Raw genomic sequence first — 27,589 nt, forward strand, 5'->3', positions numbered from 1 at the left:
TATGGTCGGATAGGGTCTTATAGGGTCGGGGGTTGGGGGTTATTATAACTATTAGAAGCGACTTTTGTCTCCCCTAATAATATTAAAATCACCGCTAATATTGTATTTATTAGTTATTATTTTTAATTATATAAAACTATTAGGGGCGACTTTTGTCGCTGCTAATATTGTATTATTAGGGGTGACATTTTATTATTTGGGACGAAAATTTATTTAGGAGGCATGATTATTAGGGCAACTTTCGAATTATTAGGGGTTAAACTCTCGCCACTAATAGTAATTATTAAGGGCGACTTTTTTTGTCGCCACTAATAATCAACATTAGCGTCGACAGGTTAGTAGCAACATGTCGTCCCTAAAGACTATTAGGGGCAACTTTGGGCATTATTGCTGCGAATTTTTTATGATATGCAAGTGTACTCAATCGCAATTTGTAATAAATTTCTTGGTAAGACCAAGTATCGTCCCACAAAGACTGAATTATCAATTACCAAATAATCAATTCTTGGATTCTATTTGGTTAAAGAAAATTGGTTTTGCACTTTGATAATTAATATAACGCTATTTAAAATAATGCAAACTAGTTAAGGAATAAACAAGAATAACATTCAAGAGAAAAAATAATTAGGGACTTTAATTTCATCAACTCTCCTTCCTACCAATCACTAACGTAATATCAACAATTCTTCTTCTTCTTAAATTAGAAATTTAGAAAAGAACATTTGATAATTGGATTAGGAATTATAAAACTCAGCCTAAGTGCAAATTTTCTATATTTCTATGATAAATTCAATAATTAGGAGGCAATGAATACACAACCTAGATGCTACACAAATAATCTTGATACTCTCGTTCTAGATTAAATTTGTGTTGATTCAATTAAAGCTTGTTTAAATCTTACCTTTCACAATTCGATTCAAACTCAAATGAATAATGAAAATAGATGGCCAATCATATTCCATGCAATAAACACATATTGAAACAAAGTCAATAGATAAAGAAGAAGATTAACATTGCACTATCTCATAATAGGAGTTCAAGTGAATCCATTAAAAACCCTAATAAAAGATTTAGCTCAACATCATTCTCAAAATATCAAAAGCATTTAAGCTAAACATAAGAATGAAAGAAAATAGAAAAAGAAATGTTTGTCAACGAATTAAGATGGTCTCTGAGGTGTTCTCCACTTCTAATTTTCATCCCTCTTTTTTGTCTTCCTCTCTCCTTTCGAAATTAGGATTAAAACGTATTTTTTTTACTTCAGAAGAAATGAGGGTCGCGACCGAGCACTTCAAGTGTCACGGCCCATGTCAATTTGGGCTTCCTGTGGACGACAGGCAGGCCGCAGCCCAACCTTTTTCAGCGTCGCAGCTTTGGGTCAATTTATGGGTAGACAAAGCCTTCAGCACTGCGGCTCTTCATCCCTACATCGCAGCCCATGTAGACCCTTGAAAACAAAACAAACTTTCAGCATTGTAGTGTCGCAGCCTTTAAGAACTTTCCAAATTTTTACAATTTTTAGTACAAAAATTCACCGAAGTCGTTAAATGACTCAAAGATCCATCCTAATACTGAAACAACACCAAAAAGCCAGATTTTTGTCATCTTATTCACTAATTTGCTCCAATTGCTCTTTTCCTTTATTTGAAAGTTAAAACCTGAAAACAAGAAAAAAAAATGAAGCTTAATACTGCACTAAACAACTAAAAATATTAATAAAAATTACCTAAAACATGACTTAAAAACAACACAAAACTAGACTCAACAAACTCCCTCAAACTTAACATTTACCCTTCCTCGAGTAAAGAACTATAAACACTCTAAAAAAATATAAACAAACTCTAAAATGAATCGATTCAATAACAATTGATCTAGCCTCAAAAATCATGAATACCATGCAATATCATCCTTAGAACATTATAGCCATCATTTTACAATCCAAAATATCAAGTCAAATATTTCTCAAATTCACTTAGAAGCATCAATACATATGACAATCAAATCATGATTAATGAATAAACAAGTACTTAACTCCGTTTACACAAACCGAATTCACACCTTTAGTCCATCAAGTCCATAATCCCATAGGCTTGCGAACTTACTATTCTCCACTAATTTAGACTAAAACATGCTCAACAATCACAAGGTCTTTTTAGGGTTATCACGAGCGGCATAGATGAAGGTCGATGAAAATGTCATTTAAGCTCAACCTACAACAAGTATATAAACCAATCAAACCAAAATAAAACTTTACAACCCATAGTCAACCCTTCATTATCTCTTGTTCATTGCTCGAGAAAGATTATCGTAACTCAACTTAATATATATTTTTCTTTTTTTTTCCTTTTTCTATTTTTTATTTTTATTTTTATAAAAATAAAGATGTATACTTCTCCCAAACTTATTTATTTATTACTCACGGAATGTAACATTGAAATAGAATATATATATATATATATATATCTTTTTTTCTTTCATTTCTTCTCTCTTTACAAACCATTCCCAACATATTACTTCCCCAATTACATATTACATACTCATGGTAGTCAACGGGAAAGGAATATAATTGAGGTTGGTGAAGCTCAAAACATGGTACAAACAATGGAAAAGTTAATTTAAAGCTCAAACGGGTTAACTATGGATATCAAATTGTAAAGGTCGGCTCGAAAGGCTCAAACGTTCCAACAAAATGCCTTAATCATCTTCCTAAGCATGCAAAGTCTCAGAAATTTCATCTCGAATAGTAAACAAGCAAGTTCTAGAATTGTCCAACATCATTCCTCCAACTAAATATTCAGCGATGCATAAACCACACCATTGAGTACAAAAAATTCAACAATCATGATCAAGTGTTCTTCTTTATAAAGAACCACAAGTAAACTCAAGAAATATCAAACTTAAGCACATCAATTTTTTTATAGCATAGCTTTCAGTTCCATCAAATTATATCACATTGTATTCACTCAATCTCATCGGCTATCATTATCAACTAGATTCACTAACAACATGACACTAAAGTAAATTACCCAACTAAGACATTAACAACAAACAAAAAACTAAACACTAATAACATAAATAAATAAGACTCATCCCCCTCACTTAATTAACACATTGTCCCTAATGTGTAAAATAAAGAAAGAAAAATAATACTTGCCAAAATCCCAACAATCTATCTCAAAACGGTGGTGGTGGCAGTTGCGGCTGGTAAGGCGAGCACTGCAGAGGATAGCCGAAAGAATTCTAGTGATCATCATTCATCGTCCAACGGTACACCAATTGATTGAGTTGATCCACATGATGAACCTCATGATCATACATTTGCTCCATGTACTAATTCCAATGTTGATTCTGAGCATGATGCGATTGGATCATATATTGATTTTGTTAAATAATATAATCCAATTGGTCATGAGTCCGCTGAGTATGAGAGTAAATAATCCAACTAAGAGCCAAAGAGTGCGCACCATGGCTCGACCCAGCTTCATCAGCTCCAACAATGCCCAAAGGAGCATTCTCTTCTTGCTCTTCAGCCCGCTGGCGCTTAGGCACATTTCCAGGTTGTGGTGGTTCAAGAGAGGCCGCGAGAAATTGATGAACCATAGCTTGGGTGATCAATTTCATGTGTTTCCAAATAAGGTCTCCTTCAATGACGAGCACCTCATAAACTTTGCACAAATCAGTAATACATGTTCCATGCCCCAGGCCACCAATTGTATTGAGCCTACAAATATTTTGGATACTGTACCAGATCACCCTTCCTACATCCATTGTCATACCTTTCATAATGGCATAAAGAAGCAACAACCTCTCCCGATCAATAGAGGATAAATGAGTACTAGGTAAGAGACGAGCACTTACAAAATAAGCCTAGACACAAGCAATGGGATTCAACTACCGCTGAAACATGTGTTTAGCCTCCCCCATGGGCATAAGTGAACCGTGCCCCACTCATGCTCAATGTTTCAGCCACCTCCACATAATCAGCTTCCCTAAAATGTGCCAACTGATGATACTCATCTTCAAGCGCCAAAAAAGTAGGTAGTTGAAGAAGGGCATTAAATGAACCAATGTCCGATGGTACATCTTTCCCTCGAACGAAGACCTTGTACTCTTCGTCTTGACTAGTGAAATTGGCATATAACTCATACAATTGAGAGTAATTTACACTGTCCACTTGCAATTTCTCACAAATCAGCTGCCAATTTTTCCTCGCAATCTTGGCTCGAATTGTCTCATATGTGGGGTTATTCGTATATGAATCTGCTTGATATTCCATTCCCCTTTCCAACAAATCTGAGGCTTACTTGGTTTTAAAATTTGTTGTATTAAAGTCAAGTTGTGGAGACGCATTATGGGAGGATGAGGCGTTGGACGCCTTTTTGGAATGGGCAGTGCGCGAGGGATTTCTTTTAGGAACCATAACAAACTTCCACAATTTTCTTTAATCACGAAACCCCGCAAAAGAAATTTGGGCCGCACTTCCCTTTGTTTTTCTTTGTTTCCCACAAAAAAATGTCACCAAGAGTACTCCAATTTCGCACCAAATATTCAAAAATCCCACAACAATCCACAAAATTGCTCCAAAATTCTCCACACAACAATAAATCCACAAGTTTCAATCTTGACACAAAACCTTCACAAATAACGATGAAATGTGACTTACTTGTGTGAGAAACACTTGTGCTACACTTCTCCCTTTCCAAGCAATAATTTAAGAACCCAAGAGTTGAGTGTGGGAAATTTTTGGATTTTAGGTTAGGCTATGGGAAAAACGATGGGGTGGAGGAGAAAGAAAGTGGAAATAATGATGGGTAAAAGGTTGTGGGTATTGATTGTATGTAGGGGAATGATTAATGAGTGTGGATGAGGTGTTTATGGTGGCTAAAAATGGTGGTGAGGAGGAGAGGTGCGGTGATGGTGAAGGAGGAGGAGTGAAAATGTGAAGAGAATGGGAAAAAAATTGGAATTTTAGGGATTTAATGACCCTACATGAAGTAGCGCCGCGACCCGCCTTTTCCAGTGCCGCGACCCCCCCGAATTGTCTAGGATTTTCTGGGCTCGAGCACCATGGCCCTTCAGGGCTGTGCCGCGGCCTGTGTTGCTTCAAAAAAAAAAACTACACTCTTTGGACTAGGCTAGTCACGGTCCTCCAAGGCTATGCCGCGGCCCTTAAGCCCTTTAATTCATTCATTTTTTTTTATATATTTTTCACGCTTTCGACAATTCAAAATTTACAAAAAGAATCCAAAACTTAAAAAATTACAAGTACGAAATTCAAACTTAAAAATTATTCATAAATAAGAAAAAAAAGTAAAGAAAGCAAGTAAAGGGTATGGGATGCCTCCCAAAGGTGCTGTCGTTAACGTCATTTAGCCAGACGTTGAATTTCTCTTTAGATGGGCTTCAAGAGGATAACCGACTTTGCTTGATCGATAGGGCCACCCAAGTATGGCTTCAACTGTTGCCCATTCACTTTGAACACTGAGCCATTCTTTCCTTGCACTTCAATGGAGCTGTATGGAAACACCTTTACAACAGTATATGGACCCGACCATCTAGACTTCAACTTGCCTGGAAAGAGTCTCAAACTTGAATTGAAAAATAGTACCTATTTTCCGGGTTGAAACTCTTTTTTCTGATTAAGTTCTTGTCATGCCATGCCTTAGTGTACTCCTTGTAAATCTTGGCATTCAAATAGGCCTCATTCTGAAACTCATCAAGCTCGTTTGATTTCAATAGCCTATTCTGTCCCGCTGCTCTCTCGTCAAAATTTAGCTTCCTCATTGCTCAATAAGGCATGTGTTATATCTCAACTAGTAAGTGACACGCTTTCCCAAAAATCAACCTATAAGGAGACATCCCAATTGGAGTTTTGAATGTCGTCAAGCTTCTTAGAACAATTTTTCCTGGACCTATCTACCGTCTTCTCAATGATACTTTTCACCTCCCTGTCAGCTTGACCATTCGATTGAGGGTGATATGGTAAAGCAGTGCGGTGGTATACTCCATACCAAGCAAGTAGAGCATCAAGTTGCTTATTGCATAAATGAGTCCCTTCATCGCTAATGAGAGCTTTGGGAGTACCAAACCTTGTGAAAATGTGCTTGTGCAAAAATTTTATGATTTTTTTACCATCATTTTCCTTTGTTGCAGCAGCCTCAACCCACTTTGACACATAGTCCACTGCTAACATAATGAATTGGTTGTGGAAAGAGATTGAAAAGAGCCCATGAAGTCTATGCCCCAAATATAAAAAAGCTCAACCTCTAGGATCACATTAAGTGGCATTTCATTCCTTCTTGATATGTTCCCAATACGTTGACAACAATCACATGCCTTCACAAAAGAATTAGCATCCTTAAACAAATTTGGCCAATAGAATCCACTTTGCATACCTTCACAGCTATTCTAGATGCCCCAAAATGCCCACCACATTGTAAAGTATGACAATGAGTGAGAATGGAGTGCATTTCATCATCGGACACATAACAAAAGATGACTTGATCAACACAATGCCTATAAAGAATAGGCTTTTCCCAATAATATTGCTTCACATTAGAGTAGAATTTCTACAACTGTTGCCTTGACATTTTAGGAGGCACAACTTTTTCTACTAGGAAATTAACATAGTCAACATACCAAGGCACTATCGAGCTATCACTTACCCCAAACAATTGCTCATCGAGAAAGTGATCATCTATTTGTACATCCTTGTCATTTTGACTATTTTCCACCTCAAGTCTTGACAAATGATCTGCTACCAAATTTTCGGTACCCTTCTCATCGCGATCTCCATATCAAACTCTTGCAATAGTATGGCCCATTTAATGAGGCGGGCTTTTGCATCTTTCTCTGTCATCAGGTACTTGATAGCATAATGGTCAGTATACACTATTACTTTTTTGCAAATGAGGTACAGTCTAAATTTGTCAAATGCATATACTATTGCGAGGAGTTCCTTCTCTATTATGGCATAGTTCAATTGTGCATCATTGAGAGTCCTACTAGCATAATAAATAGACCAATATACCTTATCAATATGTTGGCCCAACACTTCCCCCACTACACAATCACTTGCATTGCACATCAATTCAAATAGAATATCCCAATTTGGTGCAACAACTATCAGTGCCGAGAATAACTTCTCCTTAAGTACCTTAAAAGCATTTAGGCACTCTTCGTTAAAGTCAAAGGTAACACCGTTCATCAATAAGGTGGAAAGGGGATTCAAAATCTTTGAAAAGTCTTTAATAAAACTTCTGTAAAACCCAGCATGCCCAAGAAAACTTCGAACCCCTTTTACGGACACAGGAGGTGGTAAATTTTAAATAGTGGAGATTTTAGCTTGGTCCACCTTAATGCATCTACTAGAAATCTTGTGGCTAAGAACAATAACCTCTGTTACCATAAAATGGAACTTCTCCAAGTTTAGAACTAGATTGGACTCTTCACACTATTGCAAAACGTCTTCCAGATGCTTCAAACACTCATTAAAAGATGACCCAAAAACTGAAAAGTCATCCATAAAGATCTCAATAGTTCTCTCTACCATGTCAGAGAAAATGGCCATCATACACCGTTGGAAGGTAGCAGGGGTGTGCAAAGCCCAAATGGCATTCTTCGGAAGGCGAACGTACCATAAGGACAAGTAAAGGGTGTCTTCTCTTGGTCTTCTGGTGCAATGGCAATCTGATGGTACCCTGAATAGCCATCCAAGAAGCAGTAATAGTTATGGCCCGCTAGTCTGTCAAGCATTTGATCCAAGAAAGGCAAGGGAAAATGGTCTTTCCTTGTTGCCTTATTCAACTTGTAGTAATCAATTCAAACCCTCCATCCCGTCATCGTTCTAGATGGAATTATTTTATTCTTCTCATGCTTTGGCACTACTTGCACTGGGCTCACCCATGCACTATCAGATATTGGGTATATCACCCTGACATCTAACCATTTAAGAATCTTCTTAAGTGCCACTTCTTTCATGGTTGGGTTGAGTCTTTGCTAAGCTTCTATAAATGGCTTATTATCCTCTTCCATCAAGATTCTATGCATCACTATTGAAGGGCTTATCCCTCTAATATCTGCCAATGTCCAACCAATGTCTAATTTATGGGATCGCAAAACCCTCAATAACTTCTCCGTCTTTATTTTAGAAAGTGTAGTGGATACAATTACAGGTAAAGTCTCTTTCTCACCCAAATAAGCATAACATAAATGATCTGGTAGAGACTTTACTTCCAACTCTGGTGGCTGCTCAATGGATAGCAATGGTCTTTCTAGCCCTTGTTCCAACTCTTTGAACTTCTTTTTGTATGGTTGGTAAGAGTTTATCCACTTGACATATTCCTTCATCTCGGCATCATCATTATCTTCCTCACCACCTGCCAAAACCACCTCTAAGGCATCACTATTCCACCTTCTTCTTGAAACTACATTATCAATCACATCAATGCTATAACAATTGTCACTAGCTCTCGAATATGTCATCGCCTTAAAAACACTAAACACAACCTCATCCCCCTGAACTCTCAATCGAAGCTCTCCCTTTTGAACATCAATTAGAGCTTTCCCAGTGGCTAAGAAATGTCTTCCAAGAATGATAGGCACATATGTATCCTCTTCCCTGTCAAGAACAATAAAGTTAGCAGGAAAAATGAATTTATCCACTTTCACCAACACATCTTCAATAATACCCCGTGGATGCTTCACTAAACGGTCTTCCAACTGTAGAGTGAATGTTCTAGGCCTAGCCTCACCTAAACCAAGTCTCTAAAACACAAATAAGAGCATCAGATTAATGCTTGCCCCCAAATCACATAAAGCTTGCTTACACTCAAAATTCCCTATAGTGCATGGAATAGTAACACTCCCTGGATCTCTCAGCTTTTGGGGCATTTTTCTTTGTGGAATTGCACTGCACTCTTCGGTTAAAGCAACAGTCTCATAATCTTCCAGCTTTCTCTTCTTAGAGAGGATCTCCTTCATAAACTTTACGTAACAAGGCATTTGCTCTAGGGCCTCGGCAAATGGGATGTTGATGTGAAACTTCTTGATAACCTCTAATAAATTGGAAAACTGTTTATCATGAGAGTTTTTCCTAAGTCTCTGAGGATATGGGAGTCTGGCTGGGGAATCAACAATAAGAACTAGTGGTTCCTTTTCTATAGTAGGATGGTCTTCAGTAACCTTCTCTCTCTCTGGGAACCAGATGTCTCGCCCAACAATTCATAGTTTTAACTAGATGACTGGGGTCCAGATTGCTCAACTTTCTTACCACTTCTCAAAGTGATGGCCTGACATTGTTCCTTGGGGTTCACCACAGTATTGCTAGGCAAGTTCCCCTAGGGCCTGTTATTCAACATGCTTGCTAACTTCCCCACTTGTGTCTCTAAATTTTGAATGGAAGATCTTTTCTCAGTCATGAACTGAGTCTGAGTATTAATGAGAGTCAACAAAGCTGCTTGCAATTCATAGGGCTTCTCTTGTGGAACTTGTGGCCTAGGTTGTTGAGAGGATGAAGCTTGATTCATGGATTATTGTGGCATATTCTGCTTGTATTGGCCTTAAAACTGTGATTGTTGGTGTCGGTCTTTTCTCCATGAGAAATTGGGGTGATTTGTAACGACCCAAAATCACTAATAAGGCTTAAGGGCCTTGATTAGTGTGCCAGGAGGGCATGTTGGGATTTATGTGTGATTTTATGAGTTAAATGCATGATTATGATTTAAAGCATGTTATATGACTAATTGAACATTCGAGATGCATGACTACGTGGTTAGTATGCATGTTAGGTGAAATAAATATGCATGTGGACCCCGTTTGCATGATAGGGGTAAATTGGTAATTGTCGCCCGCTGAGGGCATATATGTGATAATTGTATCCTGTGAATTGTACCACGTGAGTGTGGTGTTATTATTGTGATGCACATGCCGAGACGGTCCTAGAGAGCAAATTAACTTAAGAGTCACAACGGGATTTCTATACCCGGCTCGGGAGGAGCCTAGGGGTACCTCGGGAATTTTATGGTTAAGTCGAGATTTAGCGGGTAATGGTTATTGGTGATTGAGTAACCTGGGTAACCATTAGTTACTGCTGAGAGTAACAAGTTAGGTGAAAGAAATGGTAGAATTGCAATATAGGAGAAAGGACTAGAGTGCCCTTGAGGTGTAGTTAGCAAAGGGTTTTGATGAAGGGGTAAATTGGTCATTTGGCTGGGAATTTGATATGTTGCAGCTGGGTATTAAGGGGTACACGGTTTGGGGCTTGGTCATTGTTTGGTTTTGTTAAAAATAAAGAGAAGAAAAACTAAAGAGAAGGAAAGTTAGGGCAATGAGAAGAACAAGAAGAAGAAGAGGAGTGAAGGAGCTGAAATTGGAGACTTAGGAGATGAATCAAGGGAGCTTAGGGTGGGATTCCTCATTCAAGGTAAGGATTTTATGTTATTTAAGGCTTGTTTCTGTTATGGTTTGAGGAATTTAAGCATGGTTTAAGTTTGAGTTTTGGGTTTTATATTTTCTGAAGTTGAAAATCAAAGATGTGGATTTTGGGGATTTGATTGTGTGTTTGGGTTTCTTTAGTGATGTTTCTGAGTTGTTAAATGGTCTATGTGGGGTTTTGAGTTGATTTTGGGGCTTAGGCGTGAGTTTGGGAGTGTTTTGGATGATGAAATGCAGAGGAAAAACCCAATTTTTCCTGGGTTAGCGAAGGAGCGCCGCGGCCCTGTTCTTGGGCGCCGCGGCGCGAAGCTGTTTGCAGTCAGGGGGCTTTCTGACTTCTCTGGGCGCCGCGGCCCTTGCGGGTAGCGCCGCGGCGCTACGCCTTTTTCAGGATGGGAAATTTTGCAAATTTGAGCTTTTGCTCCGGGGGTTCGGGAGATGTTTCCGATGAATTGTTTTAGGAATTTGGGAGTCCCGAGAGTGTGGGATTGGTCCCGGGAAGTGGTTTTGAATTGATTAGTATTAAAGGATGTTTCATGTGTGTTATGACTAGGATATTGGAGAGGCTCGTTCTAGAGGACCGTGCTCGCGGCTTTAGTGCATTAGGAAGCTCGGAGTACAGGTAAGAAAACTATAACACCCGTAGGATAGGGCGTGGGCCCATAGTGTGATTGCGGGGCACGGCCCTATATTGCATGATGAGATGATTGTCGGGCACGGCCCTATATTGCATTATATGTTAGGGTGCAGATTTAAATGAATTGATATTTGTTTGAATGTTGTTTGATTTATGCTATATATGATTATAGTGAAATGAACGGCTATGGCCGAGGGCGGCAAGGCCGAGAACGGCAGCGGGGCCGGAAGTAACACTTAGCACATGGGATGCTTATAGTCAGGGTAGGACCCAGAGGATAAATGTGAGATCCTTACGGTGAGGACCGAGACCCCAGGCTGTGGTAAGGGTTCTGGGGTGGCATGGCCGTGTTTGCTTAGTCTAATGATTGACTTGTTTATCTGTGGATTATCTGATATGATAAACTGTATAAATTGCATATGTTAGGTTCTGCATGAGTTTTCTTGCTGGGCTTCAGCTCACGGGTGCTCTGTGTTGCAGGTAAGGGCAATGACTGAGTCAACCAACCATGAGTACGGAGAGCGTGAAGCGACGCGTACATGTTTGGCCTGCCCGACTGCTTTGGTTGGGGGTTTATTCGAAAATGGCTGTAATAATCTATGATTTTTATAACTGATCAATTGTAAACTTATTTTAAGATGTAAATAGTTTTCAAACCTTATTTTGGGATCCCAAATGTTTAATACTAGAAGTTTTAATGAAACGACGCATTTTCAAAGATTACAGCCTTAACTTTTAATTAGTCACACTTTTGTTTCAAAACCTCGGTTAGCGAGTTCATTGCACACCGTTTTGTCTTAAAACTCACTTGGTAACGGCTCTAAGGAAGTAGGGCGTTACATGATTCCTCTAACTAGGATTGTAAGTGTTGGAGAATGGGTTGTTGTAAGGCCTCTGAAAATTTCCCACTGCTTGAACTTGAGCTTGGTCCATAGGAATATTGTTGGGATCCCTAGTTGTGCACTCATCAAAATTATTTGGACCCCCACACATTTCACAACACACTTGCACCTGTATGGCATTGGCAGAAACAATATTCTGCTGCAATTGCTTTGTCAAAGAAGCAACTTGAGTAGTTAAAGCAGTGATGGCATCTAATTCATGAACTCTAACCCCCTTTCTGTCACTTGTTGACCTTTCATTAGACCATTGGCTATTTTTTGTATCCATATATTCTAGTAACTCATAAGCCTCATTAGCACTTTTGCTCATAAAAGCCCCACCAACAACAACATCAATTATCGTACGAGTAGTACCACAAAACCCATTGTAGAAATATGGTGACTAACATCTACTGTTCAATTCCGTGGTTGGGACACCTCCTCTGCGACTCCTTAAACCTATCCCAAACATCATATAAAGACTCTCCATCAAGTTGCTAAAAATTATTCAGTTCTCCCCTTAATTTAGCAGCTTTTGATGGAGGAAAGAATTTTGCAAGAAATTTTTGAGCCAGGTCTTGCCAAGTGATGATTGAATTTTCCTGAAGAGATTTCAACCAACTCTTAGATCTCTTTCTCAGTGAAAATGGAAAGAGCCTTGAAATTATTACATAATCACTAACCCTGTCATACTTAAAAGTATCACATAGCTCCAAAAAGAGAATGTGAGGGTCTTCTGAAGGTAAGCCACCGAATTTCATTGTGAATTGCACCATTTGTAAAATCGTCGGCTTAACCTCAAAGTTATTAGCCTACATAGTCGGTGGTCTTATACATGTTTGCACTCCCGTAACAGTCGGGAGTACACAATCCTGTAAGCTTCTCACAACGAGATTCTGAGCTCGTCCTTGCACCACTTCTAGCACCCCTCCATTCAACCCATCATTATTTTGAGGATTTTCCTAACCACAGTTGGACCAGTAGCTCTCTTATTTCAATGATTCTGCCAGCACGCTTTCTCATTCTCTGGATTAATATAAACAAGGCTATATGTTCCTCTTCTGCTACACATATAACAGAACTACCTAAAAAATGGTCAAGAATGCACGCAAAACAAGTTAGAAATAGTTCAAAGAACAACCAAATTAGAAATAAAATTAATTACTTTGATAATGATTATTTTCAGTCTTCGACAAAGGGGCCAAAAACTTGTTGCGAATTTTTTATGCTATGTAAGTATACACAATCACAATTTGTAATCAATTTCTTGGTAAGACTAAGTATCATCCCACAAGGACTAAATTATCAATTATAAAATAATTAATTCTTGGTCTCTACTTGGCAAACGAAAATTGGTTTTGCACTTTGATAATTAAAATAACGCTATTTAAAATAATATAAACTAGTAAAGGGATAAACAAGAATAACTTTCAAGAGATAAAACAATTAGGGACTTTAATTTCATCAACTCTCCCACCTACCAATCACTAACACAATATCAACAATTCTTCTTCTTCTTAAACTAGCAAGTTGGAAAATGCAATTTATAGTCGGATTAGTAATTATAAAACTCAACCTAAGTGAGAATTTTCTATATTTCTATGATAAATTCAACAATTAGGAGGCAATGAATACACCACCTAGATGCTACACAAATAATCTTGATACTCTCGTTTTAGATTAAATTTGTATGGATTCAATTAAAGATTTTTTGAATATCAACTTCAGAATTTTAATTCAAATTCAAATAAATAATGAAAATAGATGGCCAATCATATTTCATGCAATAAACACAGATTGAAACAAATTCAATAGATGAAGAAGAAGATCAACATTGCATTATCTCATAATAGAAGTTCAAGTGAATCCATTAAAAACCCTAATAAAAGTTTTAGTTCAACATCATTCTCAAAATATCAAAAGCATTTAAGCTAAACATAAGAATGAAAGAAAATAGAAAAAGAATTGTTTTTCAACGAATTGAGAAGCTCTCCTAGGTGTTCTCCACTTCTAATTTTCGTCCCCCTATTTTGTCTGCCTATCTCCTTTCAAAATTAGGATTAATCCCTAATTTTTTTTACATCAGAAGAAATGCGGGCTGCAGCCCAACACTTCAAGTGTCGCGGCCTGTGTCAATCTGGGCTTCACGTGGACGCCAGGCAGGCCGCAACCTAACCTTTTCAGCGCCGCAACTCTGGGTCAATTTATGGGCAGACAAAGCCTTTAGCGCCGCGGCTCTTCATCCCTGCGTTGCGGTCCGTGTAGACTCTTGAAAAAAAAAAGCTTTCTGTCTTGGACCTGGCCACGGCTCATCACTGTAGTGTCGCAACCCTTAAAAACTTTCCCAATTTTTACATTTTTCAGTCCAAAAATTCACCGAAGTTGTTAAATGACTCAAAGATCCATCCTAATACGGAAACAACACCAAAAAGCCAGATTTTTGTCATCTTTTTCACCAATTTTCTCCAATTCCTCTTTTCCTTTATTTGAATGCTAAAACCTGAAAACAAGCAAAAACAAAGGATAATATTGCACTAAACAACTAAAAAGATCAATAAAAAATATCTAAAACATGACTTAAAGACAACACAAAACTAGACTCAACAATTATTAGGGGCGACATTTGTCGCCCATAAAGCCCCTATTTGTTGTATTGGTAAACGAGAAAACTAACACCATGTATAATATTTATTAGCATAATAGGATTATTAGGATTTTGACGAAAAATATTGATGTATTGATTAGGATTTTTGTGGTTGAGCAAGAAGATAGTTGATTCTGAATTTGAGATTTTTAAATTTTTTTCAATTTTAAGTATAAAGATTTAATTTTTTTCTTCTTCCAAAGCATTCTAGTTTCAAAATGAAATAATTTTACATTTTTTTCGTTATTTTTTATTTTTTAATATATTTATGTAGATGATATTTGTTGAACTGTGAAATTATTCAACGGTCGTATGTACAGTATACGACATCTTTTGAACGAAATAAATAGAATATACAACAGTGTACAAATATCTTAAAAAAACACACAGAAATTTCATAGTGGTTCAACCATGTTCTAATGAATAGTAATAACCTAATACACTCAGCTTTTAGTATTGAATCACTCGATATACAATTACACTGATGAACATAAGTATTCACTCGTTACTAATTTGCCCAAAGTTTCTCCCAAAATATTCCTCAACCCCTTCAATGAAGCCCTGGGTCCTTTATTTATAGTACATATGGGCTGTTAGATTATCAGTAATACTGGGATTGTGGTTTGGTACACGATTATTAGGTAATGGAGATACGTGTCCACCTCCCCATGATTATGAGATCGTGGGTCTTCTCATTTTTTCTCTAGATCGTGGTAGACAATGCACGAGGGAAACCTCTGGGAAAATGCTAAGTCTCGGTTGGTCTATGAAACTTAGGTGCTAGGCTCGACGACCCTTTAGAGCTTGGGTGCTAGGCTCGTTGGTCCTCTGGGTGCTAGGCCTGTGATCTTCTGGGTGCTAGGCCTATTGATCTTCTGGGTACTAGGTCTGTTGATCTCAGTCTGAACGAGCCTGAGTTTTACCCATCTTTGCGAGTGTAGGGTGACCACCCTATGGAGGATAGGATGGGTCGACCACCCCAAGGGGTTCTTGGGCATGCTTGGGCCGACCACCCCTAGGGGTTAGGGCCAGGCCGACCACCCCTAGGGTGTTTTGGCCTGGTCGACTTCTCTATAGGTCCTGGACCTATCTTTTTTCCTCATCGATCTTTTTTCAACACTTCACCGTTTTCCCCTAATTTGTGATGCCACGTGCCGCTTTCTCATTTGCCACATCATCTTTGGATTTTTTAGGGATAACATTTGCCCCCCAAGTTTATTGTAATTTGTTCAACATTACAGTAAACTTGATCTGGCCCGAGAAACATATCGTAGCAGTACTTTAACAGCAAAGTCCCTCGGGACATTACGTAGTACTTTTATCAACTATCGATAATTTACTCAGCACTAATTTTTCAAGCATAATTTGTAATTCCTAAAAATAATTAGATTTTTCAAGGAAAATTAATTTCCTAAAAATCTAGTATATTTTTCAAGGAAAATCGAAGTCCTAAAAATATAATATATTTTTTCAAGGAGTTTTGAAGTCCTAAAAATATAATATATTTTTCAAGGATATAAATTCCTAAAAATACAAAATATTTTTCAAGGAATTTGAATTCCTAAAAATATAAGATATTTTTCAAGGTATTTGGATTTTTAACCAAACCAGATATTTTTCAAGGATTTTGAATTCCTAAAAATATGGTATGCCTGAGAGGCTATAAGTAAGGACTCACTCATCTGACTCTTTACCCATGCGCCTCCTTCAAAAGTTCTGAGTTGTGGAATTCTCCAATTCTTCATCAACTATGCGTATCTCCTCTTTGGTTACTATTCTTTCCCAGTTTTTACGTTTTTGATGAATCTGTCTGAATCTCCTTGTTTTGTTTTATTTTGATCCAAATTAAATTACTTGTTTGAATCAAGTCTATGATTTCCTTAACCTGGATGATTTCCAGGGTTCCAAACCCTAGCATAAGCAATTTCAGGTTTGTAAAACCCTAGGTCGACCACTTGTTTGAGATTCACTAGCCCAGCGATTTCCAGGGTTCCCAACCCTAGCATAGGCGATTTCATGCTTGTAAAACTCTGACCTAGGCCGACCGCTCTTAGGTTCCCTTGGTCTGGCGATTTCCAAGCTTATAAACATTAGGGTTGGGTGATTTTCAGGGTTTCAGATCCAAGCATAGGCGATTTCCAAGGATGTAAATTCCATAATGGGCCTACCACCCCTAGGGTTTTCTTAGCTGGGTGATTTCAAGGCTTATGTGCCATATGATTGGCGATTTCCAGGGTTTCACAACTTAGGCATAGGCGATTTCCAAGGATGTAAATTCCCTCATAAGCCTACCACCCCTAAGGTTTCCATCATGGGTCGAGCACATTAGGGTTTACATCATGTGCCGACCACCATACTCCTTAGGCGATTTCCAGGGATCCAGGGTCTATGGTGGTTGGCCCAACCATAGGCCGGCCACCTGGGACCCTTAAAAAAATTTCTCCACCTTTATTGATCTCTTTTGGGTCTTTTTTGTACTGTACAATTTATTGGAGGCTTGAACCTTACTCCTCTGACATTTTTCTGAGGTTTGCATCCCTAGGGTGGTCGGCCTAAGGTGGTAGGCCAACCACCTATGCCTATTCTTTCATGTTTTGTAAGCTTAGGGACTCAGGGTGGTCGGCCTAGGCATAGTTCCACTAGGTCGAACCTTACTTTAAGACTTCGATCCATTTTTCCAAATCTAGGGGGTCCTTTGGTGGTCGGCCTAAGCTTAGTCTCACTGGGTCAACCCCCTATATAGATTTTTCCCTTAATTTCTTCATTTTTTGCTCCTTAGTAATAGACATGCCCCCAACTACTTGCCTATTTGATCCGTGGTAGGGAGCTTCGTTGTGTCAATTTACTAAGTTTACTCTTTATTTTTCCTTTGTTGCAGAGGTCCAGCTCCTCTTCGTCAGATAAGGCTGTAAGCGAGCGTACACCCAGGAGTTCTTGGAAAGAGTGAAAAGTATTTTGCCTCGCTTCGCTTTATATTTGTTCAGTGAGGAAGACTTCTTGAAAAGGTATAGCCTAATGGTGAGAGTGAAATAGACAACTCGGCAACCTTCCAAAGATGACCCTCATATTTCCATGCACATCACTCAGGGCTCTTTGCCTAGCTCTTCTCAGCTTAGTACTCCCCGTGGCTCTCAAGGTACATCTCAATGAAGTCATTCTTCCCAGTGAAATATGTCCGGTCAGTGAGACTCATTGCAACTCCTTTTGCATCGAGATACCAGTTGGGTTCCCCATCACTCATCTTCTCAGCGAGAACATACCGAGGGCTCTCATCGCCAGGCTACTCATCCTTAGGAGCGTTCTATTCACAGGTTCTACGTGGACACGCTCTACCATCAAGTCTGGTGCCCTACTTCCTCTTCATCCATACTTCCAAAGCGTGGCAGATTATTTTGGTCCAACCTTCATTCTGAGCTTGAAGCTGTCTGCCAGGAGGTGTTGGACCTTAGGCGCGTTCTTGGCTCTAGGGATGCTGACATTACTTCAATGTATGAAGAGATCAGCACTCTCTGCAGTACCGTGGAGTTCAAACAATAGGAAGTGACCGAGTTAACTCTCAGAATAACCCAAATGGAGGGGAAACTTGTCGATCAACTCCAACAGTCTGAAGCTGAGAGAAGCTGATTGCTGACATGGACCAATTGCAGAAGGATGCTCTTGTAACGCCCCACGTCACTATGGCTACTTCCTGGAATGACGATTGGCCCTACAAACCAATATAAATCTTTCCAACGTGCTTTGTCCTCACTCGCAAGCTTCTTGGGAAAAATTCCCAGGAGGTCACCCATTATGAGACTACTCTAGGTCAAGCACGCTTAACTTTGGAGTTCTCAAGTGATGGGATACCAAAAAGAAGATGCATCTTATTGGTATAGGTGGTACCCATCAATCCATTTAAGCCTCTTCAACTTTGTAGTCCCATATCTACACATTCTTATAATCATCACACTTTGACCTTCTCTAGGCGATGTGGGATTGCACAGTTTTTACCCGATCTTTCCCTCTGCATATCACAGAATTTTGACTATCACAATCACCCTCCCTTAGGGGTCCGACGTCCCTGTCGACCACCCTTCCGGCTGGGTCAAGGCTCTGATACCATTTGTAATGCCCCACGTCACTATGGCTGCTTCTTGGAATGACGACTGGCCCTACAAACCAACATGAGTCTTTCGAGCGTGCTTTGTCCTCATTCACACACTTTCTGGGAAAACTTCCCAAGAGATCACCCATCATGAGACTACTCTCGCCCAAGCACGCTTAACTGTGGAGTTCTTATGGGATTTGGTGCCAACATGAGTCTTTCCAGCGTGCTTTGTCCTCACTCACACGCTTCTTGGGAAAACATTCCAGGAGGTCACCCATCATGAAACTATTCCAGGTCAAGCACGCTTAACTTTGGAGCTCTCAAGTGATGGGATACTGAAAAGAAGATGCATCTTGTTGGTATAGGTAGTACCCATCAATCCATTTAAGCCTCCTCGACTGTGTAGTCCCATACCTACACAGTCTTAGAATCATCACACTTTCACCTTCCCCATGCGATGTGGGATTGCACAATTTTTACCTGATCTTTCCCTCTACAGATCACGGGATTCTGACTGTCACAATCACCCTCCCTTAGGGGTTCGACGTCCCCGTCGGCCACACTTCCGGCTGGGTCAAGGCTCTGTTACCATTTGTAACGCCCCACGTCACTATGGCTGCTTCCTGGAATGGCGACTAGCCCTTCAAACCAACATGAGTCTTTCCAGCGTGCTTTGTCCTCACTCTCATGCTTCCTAGGAAAACTTCCCATGAGATCACCCATGTTGAGACTACTCTCGCCCAAGCATGCTTAATTGTGGAGTTATGATGGGATCTGGTGCCAACATGAGTCTTTCTAGCGTACTTTGTCCTCACTCACACGAATCTTGGGAAAACTTCCCTAGAGGTCACCCATCATGAGACTACTCCAGGTCAAGCACGCTTAACTTTGGAGTTCTCAAGTGATGGGATACCGAAAAGAAGATGCATCTTGTTGGTATAGGTAGTACCCATCAATCAATTTACGCCTCTTCAACTGTGTAGTCTCATACCTACACAGTCTTAGAATCATCACACTTTGACCTTCCTTAGGCGATGTGGGATTGCACAGTTTTCACCCGGTCTTTCCCTCTATGGATCACGGGATTCTGACTATCACAATCACCCACCCTTAGGGGTCCGACATCCCCGTCGGCCACACTTCCGGCTGGGTCAAGACTCTGATACCATTTGTGACACCCCAAGTCACTATGGCTGCTTCCTGGAATGACAACTGGCCCTACAAACCAACATGAGACTTTCCAGCGTGCTTTGTCCTCACTCGCACGCTTCTTGGGAAAAGTTCCCATGAGGTCACCCATCATGAGACTACTCCATTTTAAGCATGCTTAACTTTGGAGTTCTCAAGTGATGGGATACCGAAAAGAAGATGCATCTTCTTCATATAGGTAGTACCCATTAATCCATTTCAGCATCTTCAACTGTGTAGTCCCATACCTACACAGTCTTAGAATCATCAAACGTTGACCTTCCCTAGGCGATGTGGGATTGCATAGTTTTTACTCTGTCTTTCCCTCTGTGAATCACAGGATTCTGACTGTCACAACTCTTGTTGAGAAGGAGCAAGAGGTCAAGGCTGCCTGGGACAAGGCTCGAGAGGAGTATTCAGAGATAGCTTTCTCTTGCTTCTACTTGATCTGGAAGTCCAACAAAGGTCTGAACTTGGATTTCCTTCCCGAGAAGACGTGAACGAAGGAGCTCAGAAAGTGTCTGGCTCGTGAGGGTGTCATGGCTCAAGGTGGTCTTTCAGATGATACTCCTTGCCCTAGTTAGTCTTCTTTTGGTCTTTTACTCTGTCTTTCCTTTCATGCCATTGGTGGGGCACCTTGTACTTGACATTTTTTCATATGACATTTTATGTCTTTATGATTTTTTGTTATGAGTACTCAGTGAATTGATTAAAAAAATTTATTTCCAATGCTTACTAAGTATATCAACTCACAACCTTCATTGGTTCGGGTATCAATATGCTTTGAACACATCTATTTTACGTGCCATACTGACCTTACCCTTTTATGTTTTTCATGCTAACAACCATGGTAATGTTTGTAGTATGTTACTTCACTAAGTGCTATGAACAAAACAGGTCAGGTCGACCACCCCATGGATGATAGGCCAACCACCAATGCCTTTTTTGTTTTTGTTTTTTCACTTTTGGAACATATGTTGAACAAATGTCCTAGAAAAACTTGAGCTTGCTTAGTACTTAAGGTCACACCCTCATTACTTGTGTATACCCTGATCGGTATGTACTATATGCCCCCCAAGTGATCATGGGTTTAAAAGCCTTGGTCACCTGATACTTGACCATGCCTTGCTTCGAGCATTTAGACACACAGTACTATCTTTTTCACCCAATGATGCAAGCAGCAAATGCCTATCCCTCATTGGTAGTCGGGTGATGGTTTCATACTCAGTAGTAATGATACATATACACAAATGCAGATTGTGTAGCAAGTGTCAATCACAATCTATGTAATATCTTGTGTACTCGTTATAATGATTGTAGACAAAAGTGTCTAAGTTGGACCAATCGGGTCTAGAAGGGCTAATCGAGCCTGTAATGAGTCTTAGATCAAATTATCGATCGGTCCCTCAAGGATCAGATTTGATTATGATCCGATGATGATGACTGATCTTTGGACCAGTCTCTTTTTTTATTGTATGGGTCGATAGGTTCCTCAAGAACCAGGATCGAACGTGATCAAATAATGGCGACTAGTCCTCGAACTAGTCTCTTTTCTTGATCGTATAGGTCGATAGGTTCCTCAAGAACAAAGATTGAACATGATCAAATAAATTGGCGACAAGGTCCTCGGACCAGTCTCTTGTTTGGATCGTATGGGTCGATAGGCTCCTCAAGAACAAAGATTAAACATGATCCATAAATTTGGCAACAAGGTCCTAGGACCTATCTCTCGTTTGGATTTTATGGGTCAATAGGCTCCTCAAGAACCAAGATCGAACATGATCCATAATTTGGCTACAAGGTCCTAGGACCTATCTCTCGTTTGGATCGTATTGGTCGATAGGCTCCTCAAGTACCAAGATCGAACATGATCCATTAATTTGGCAACAAGGTCCTAGGACCTGTCTCTGTTTTGGATAGTATGGGTCGATAGGCACCACAAGAACCAAGATAAAAAATTATCCATAAATTTGGCGACAAGGTCCTCGGACCAGTCTCTTGTTTGGATCATATGGGTCGATAGGCTCTTCAAGAACCAATATCGAACATGATCCATTAATTTGGAGACAAGGTCCTATGACCTGTCTCTCGTTTGGATCTTATGGGTCAATAGGCTCCTCAAGAACCAATATCGAACATGATCCATAATTTGATGACAAGGTCCTAGGACCTGTCTCTCTTGTTAATCCTGTGGGTCGATAGGTTCCTCAAGGACCAGAATAAAACATGATCAAATAGTTTAGCAACAAGGTCCTAGGACCTGTCTCTCTTTTGGATCGTATGGGTCGATAGGCTCCTTAAGAACCAAGATCGAACATGATCCATTAATTTGGCGACAAGATCCTAGAACCTGTCTCTATTTTGGATCGTATGGGTCGACAGGCTCCTCAAGAACAAAGATCGAACATGATCCATTAATTTGGCGAGAAGGTCCTAGAACATATCTCTCTTTTGGATCGTGTGGGTCAATAGGCTCCTCAAGAACCAAGATAGAACATGATCCATTAATTTGGCGATAAGGCCCTAGAACCTATCTCTTGTTGAATGTAATTTAAAGAATTAAGAGAAACTTAAGAAATTAAATTCATTCATTGAAGCAAAACAACTGTTACATGGATATTTTGAAAAATACTACATTTGCAAATTAAAACTTACGTCGTTGCTGAACAGCTTCACTGATAGTACCGGCAGAGGTGTTCACCATTCCAGTAGTTTTTTATTAGTTCTCCATTTAGTCAAGCTATCTTATACGTCCATGGTGGGATCACCTCCTCCACAAGGTATGGCCCTTCCCAGGTAGGTCCTAGTATCCCTGCTGTAGTGTCCTTAGTGTTTAGGAACACCCTCCTAAGTACTAAGTCCCCAACTTGGAATTTTTGATCTTTCACTCTAGAGTTGAAGTATCTGGCCACTTTTTGTTGATGTGGTGCTACTTTGAGACTTGCCTTTTCTCGTCTTTCTTCAATTAAATCGAGCGACTTTTCTATCAATTGATGGTTCCTCCACTGATCGTATGTCTACCGTCTATGTGATGGGGGAGTGAGTTCAACTGGCAACATGGCTTCATACCCAAATGCCAAAGTGAATGGTGTATGTCCTGTCGTCATTCGTGTCATCGTTCGATGTGACCATAGGACCTCCATAAGTAATTCTGGCCAGGCTCATTTGGCTTGTTCAAGGCGCTTCTTTAGAGTGTCTTTGATAGTCTTGTTCATTGCTTCTACTTGACCATTAGCTTGGGGGTGTGCTACCGAGGAAAAGCTCTTTGTGATTCCATACCTCATACAAAAGTCGGTGAACATATCACTGTCGAATTGAGTTCCATTGTCCGAGACTATCTTCCTTGGTAGGCCAACTCGACATATGATATTCTTCACCACAAAGTCTAAGACTTTTTTCGAGGTTATGGTGGCGAGCAGTTCTGCTTCAGTCCATTTTGTGAAGTAGTCCACGGCTACAACAACAAATTGGACTCCTCCCCTTCCCGTAGGTAGCTTTCTGATCAGGCTGATCCCTCATATAGCGAAGGGCTAAGGGCTTTGCATTTGTGTTAATTCGTTAGGTGTCACCCGAGGTATCTTGGAGAACATCTGACACTTATGGCATCTTCTGACATACTCCATCGAGTCATCATTCATCATCAGCCCAAAGTATCCTTGTCTTAGGATTTTCTTTGATAGGCTTTGTCCCCCAGCGTGATCTCCACAAAACCCCTCGTGTACCTCAATCATTAACAGCTTTGACTGGTTGGCTGTAATGCACCTTAGCAGTGGTAGGGAGTACCCTCGTCGATACAAGACCCTTTCCACTATCATATATCGTGCAGCCTGTCTCACCAACTTCATCGCTTTGTTCTGATCACTAAGTATTACTCCTTGGTTGAGATAGTTAATAATAGGGGTCATCCATGTTTCTCTTAACTCAACATCTAGTGCCTCCTACTCTGTTATGCTTCTTTCCACCAAGTATTTGACGGGAACAACATTCAGGGTGTCTGCATCTTTGGCCCTGGCAAGCCTGGATAAGGCATCGGCATTGGCATTCTACTCTCTCGAGACTTGTATAATTGAGTATTTCTTGAACTGTGTCAACAAGTTCTTCACCTTGTTCAGGTACTGCACCATCCTAAGTCCCTTGACTTGATACTCCCCCAGTACCTGGTACACCACTAGCTGGGAATCACTGAATATCTCCAAGGACTATGCATGCACATCCCGAGACAAGCGTAATCCTACTAATAATGCATCGTACTCAGCCTCGTTGTTTGAAGCATTAAATCCAAATCTGAGAGCGCAATGGATTCAGTGATTCTCGGGAGTGATCAGTATGATTCATGTGCCTGAGTTGTGTTCATTGGATGCTCCATCAACATATAGCTTCCATACAGGAGAATCTCCTTCCTTCTCAGTATCTCCATTTTCTAATTGGTAGGAACGGTTTTCAAGGTTGGTGCCTTCGACTATGAAGTATGCCAATGCTTGTCCTTTTATCGTCATCCTCAAATGATAAGTGATATCAAACTGTCCTAGTTGCACTGCCCACTTGAGTAATCATCTCGAGGCCTCTGGTTTCTGAAGAACTTGTCTCAGCGGTTGATCGGTTAGGACTCGGATTGAGTGAGCTTGGAAGTATGGATGCAGCTTTCAAGAGACGATTACTAAACAGTAGGCAATTTTTTCAAGAGGGGGATACCTAGACTCTACCCATATTAGCCTTTTATTGATATAGTACACAGGGTGTTGTATCATGTTCTCCTCTTTTACCAAAGCAGCGCTGATTGCATGCTCGGTGATTGCCAAATAAATGAATAGTACTTCACCATATATTGGATTCGCTAGGATGAGAGGTTGAGCAAGATGCTCCTTCAAGCCTTGGAAAGCTTCCTCACATTCCTCAGTCCATTGGATCTTCTTGCTGCCCCTCAGTAAGTTAAAGAAAAGGACACACTTGTCCGTAGACTTTGATATGAACCTACTGAGGGCAGCTACTCTCCCGATTAAGCTTTGCACTTATTTGATTGTGGTAGGTGACTTCATGTCAATCAATGCTTTGATCTTCTCAGGGTTAGCCTCGATTCCAGGTGAATTGACTGTGTATCCGAGAAAATTACCAAAACCACCTCCAAACGAGCACTTAAGAGGGTTTAACTTCATGCTATACTTTCTAAGTATTGCAAAGCATTCCTCCAAGCCTCGAACATGCCCTCCAGCTTCTTTGGACTTGACCATCATGTAATCGACGTATACCTCAATATTTTTCCCGATCAAGTCTCGGAACATGCCATTCACTAAACGCTGGTAGGTGGTGCCTGGGTTCTTCAAGCAAAATGGCATCACCTTATAACAGTAAAATTCCTTGTCTGTCATGAAGCTGGTATGTTCCTCATCGGAAGGGTGCATACTTATTTGATTATACCCAGAATATGCATCCATGAATGAGAGTATTTCATGTCCTACAGTTGCATCGACCAGTTGGTCTATTCTGGGTAGTGGGAAGTAGTCTTTGGGGCAGGCCTTGTTCATATATGTGAAGTCCACGCATGTTCTCCCCTTCCCGTTTGGATTTGGGACTAGCATTAGGTTTGATACCCAATCTGGGTAGTAGGCCTCCCTTATAAAACTATTTTCCTTAAGCCACTTGACCTCCTTCTTCAGGGCTTGAGATCGGTCTTTGTCAAGCAGTCTCCTCTTTTGTTGCACTGGTGGGTAGTTCTTGTCCACATTAAGGACATGGCTTATCACAGATGGAGAAATTCCAACCATGTCCTTATGTGACCAGGCAAAGAAGTCCTTGTTTTTCTTCAAAAATTCTACCAACTGTGCCTTAATTTCCACCTTTAGCTCATTCCCGACTTTAATTACTCTAGTCGGGTCCTCTTCATCTAGTAGGACTTCGTCAAGATCTTTGACTGGTCCTACCCTCATGATGTCATTCCCAATGTGAGGATCGATGTCATTTCCCTCGCTTTGGGAAACTTGCTATAATAACAAATCTTTGTTAAAAGGAGCCCTTAGCTCCATAACTTCCATGTTGACAACCTTATCGGTTCCTTCCTTCTCTTCGCAGCAGATTACTACCATGTTATTTACGCATGGTCCTTTCTTTGCCTTGATCACTGACACATTACAAAATTCTTGTGCCTCCCTTTGGTTACCCTGTACGCATCCTTACCCTGCGCTTGTGGGGAACTTCAAAGATAGATGCCAGATAGATATTGCTGGGTGTAACGCCATCAAGAGGGGTCTCTCGAGCACTACGTTGTAAGCTGATGAGTAATCTACCACCAAGAACTCTGTCATCACAATCTCGTGCCTGGGGCATCCCCCACCGTGACCGGTAGTCTGATAGTTCCTACTGGTGCTAGGCATTCTCCCGTGAACTCATATATCATTTGGGAACATGGTGTCAGGTCCTTGACCGTGAGCTTCATCTTCTCAAGGGATGATTTGTAGATGATATCTACTGAGCTTCCTGTATCCACCAAGAATCTCTTCACTCGGGCATTGGCGATTTGAATGGTAAGGACCAGAGGGTCATTGTGGGGGTACCTCACATGTCTGGCGTCATCCTTTGTAAAAGTGAGAGTTTCACTTTCATACTTCAGATTTTTTGGAGACCGCTCCTCGATAGCCATGCACTGGGAAGACTCCCCTACCTCATGTCTAAGGATCCTTGCATATCGCTCCTGAGCATTATTACTGATGTGTGCTATATGGGGTCCCTTACATATGGTATCCAATGTGAAGTTAACGGCCGCTGGCTCTAGTGGTGGACTCATCTGCCTTTGGAATTCTGGATTCTTGCTCGGGGTTTCGGTCTTGACTCGGTACCTCGAGAGTTTTCTTGATCGGAGAAGGAACTATATCTCATCTTTCAATTGTTTGCACTCATTTGTGTCATGCCCATAATCATTATGGAAATGACAAAACTTATTCTTGTCCTTCTTTCCTTCTGAATGCAAGGGTGGTAGATTTCGGTATGGTACCTCCTGGTATGTTTCCAAGTAAATATCAGCCCTTGATGTATTCAGGATGATATAATTGGTGAACCTAGGCTGGTAGAGTTGATGCTTAGGCTGTTTGTCGGCGGGTGCTGACTTAGCTTTCTTCTCTCCACCCTGCTTGGCACCTGAGGTATTCCTCTTCTTACCGTTGCCTCAATTGCCGCCCTAAGGGTTTTCCCCGTTCTTATCTACCTTGACAATGGTCAGATGGTTTATGCCTTATTCTTCCTTCATGATAACGTCATCTAGCTTCATGTATTTGTCTGCTCGGTCCAGGAAATCCTGCAAGGTGTTGATGGGATTCCTGTGTATGTTATCCCACAAGGGACTACGATAAATTATTCCTGCCGAGATGGCAACGAACTTCCCTTCATCTCCTACTGTGGATGCTCAGTTTGCCTCTCTCATGAATCTTTGGACGTAGTCTTTCAAGGATTCATCCTTCTCTTGCTTGATGTCAGCTAGCTGATTGGCATAAAGTGGTTGAATTCTCCTGGCACTGAAGACCTTGCAAAATTCCTTCCTAAACTGCTCCTAGTAAGAGATGGATCCAGGTTTGAATTTCCAATACCATTCCTAAGCTGAGTCAGAGAGAATGGTAGGGAACAACATGCACTTATAATCATGCTCCACACCAAGTAACTCCATCTGATCCTCGAACTTCCCAATGTTTTGTACTGGGTCTTCCTTCCCAGTGTATGTAGGAAGTTTCGGG

At 40.4% G+C, this 27,589-nt stretch overlaps 2 protein-coding genes across 2 annotated transcripts; both read right to left on the reverse strand.

The window, feature by feature from the left end:
- Window positions 1-5,845: 5,845 nt before the first annotated feature.
- Window positions 5,846-7,207, reverse strand: LOC133824356 (uncharacterized). Its single transcript, XM_062257238.1, has 3 exons — window positions 6,776-7,207; window positions 6,318-6,408; window positions 5,846-6,183 (listed from the first exon to the last, which is right to left on the reverse strand). The coding sequence occupies exons 1-3, from the start codon at window positions 7,205-7,207 to the stop codon at window positions 5,846-5,848; spliced, it is 861 nt and encodes a 286-aa protein (XP_062113222.1).
- A 791-nt stretch (window positions 7,208-7,998) lies between these two features.
- On the reverse strand, window positions 7,999-9,003 carry LOC133824357 (uncharacterized). Its single transcript, XM_062257239.1, has 2 exons — window positions 8,863-9,003; window positions 7,999-8,766 (listed from the first exon to the last, which is right to left on the reverse strand). Exons 1-2 carry the CDS (start codon window positions 9,001-9,003, stop codon window positions 7,999-8,001), a joined length of 909 nt encoding a protein of 302 aa, XP_062113223.1.
- Window positions 9,004-27,589: the final 18,586 nt, after the last annotated feature.

This window comes from Humulus lupulus, chromosome 3, assembly GCF_963169125.1.
Source record: "Humulus lupulus chromosome 3, drHumLupu1.1, whole genome shotgun sequence".
Classification (NCBI taxonomy): Eukaryota; Viridiplantae; Streptophyta; class Magnoliopsida; order Rosales; family Cannabaceae; genus Humulus; species Humulus lupulus.

Coding starts and splice junctions, on each gene's coding strand:
- LOC133824356 (XM_062257238.1), bottom strand. CDS start 7,207: ATGAACGGTGTTACCTTTGACTTTAACGAAGAGTGCCTAAATGCTTTT. Junction 6,409..6,775: donor TGGAGATCGCGATGAGAAGG/GTACCGAAAATT, acceptor TGGGGCATCTAG/AATAGCTGTGAAGGTATGCA. Junction 6,184..6,317: donor GGCATGTGATTGTTGTCAAC/GTATTGGGAACA, acceptor TTATGTTAGCAG/TGGACTATGTGTCAAAGTGG.
- LOC133824357 (XM_062257239.1), bottom strand. CDS start 9,003: ATGCCTTGTTACGTAAAGTTTATGAAGGAGATCCTCTCTAAGAAGAGA. Junction 8,767..8,862: donor AGCTGAGAGATCCAGGGAGT/GTTACTATTCCA, acceptor TTTGTGTTTTAG/AGACTTGGTTTAGGTGAGGC.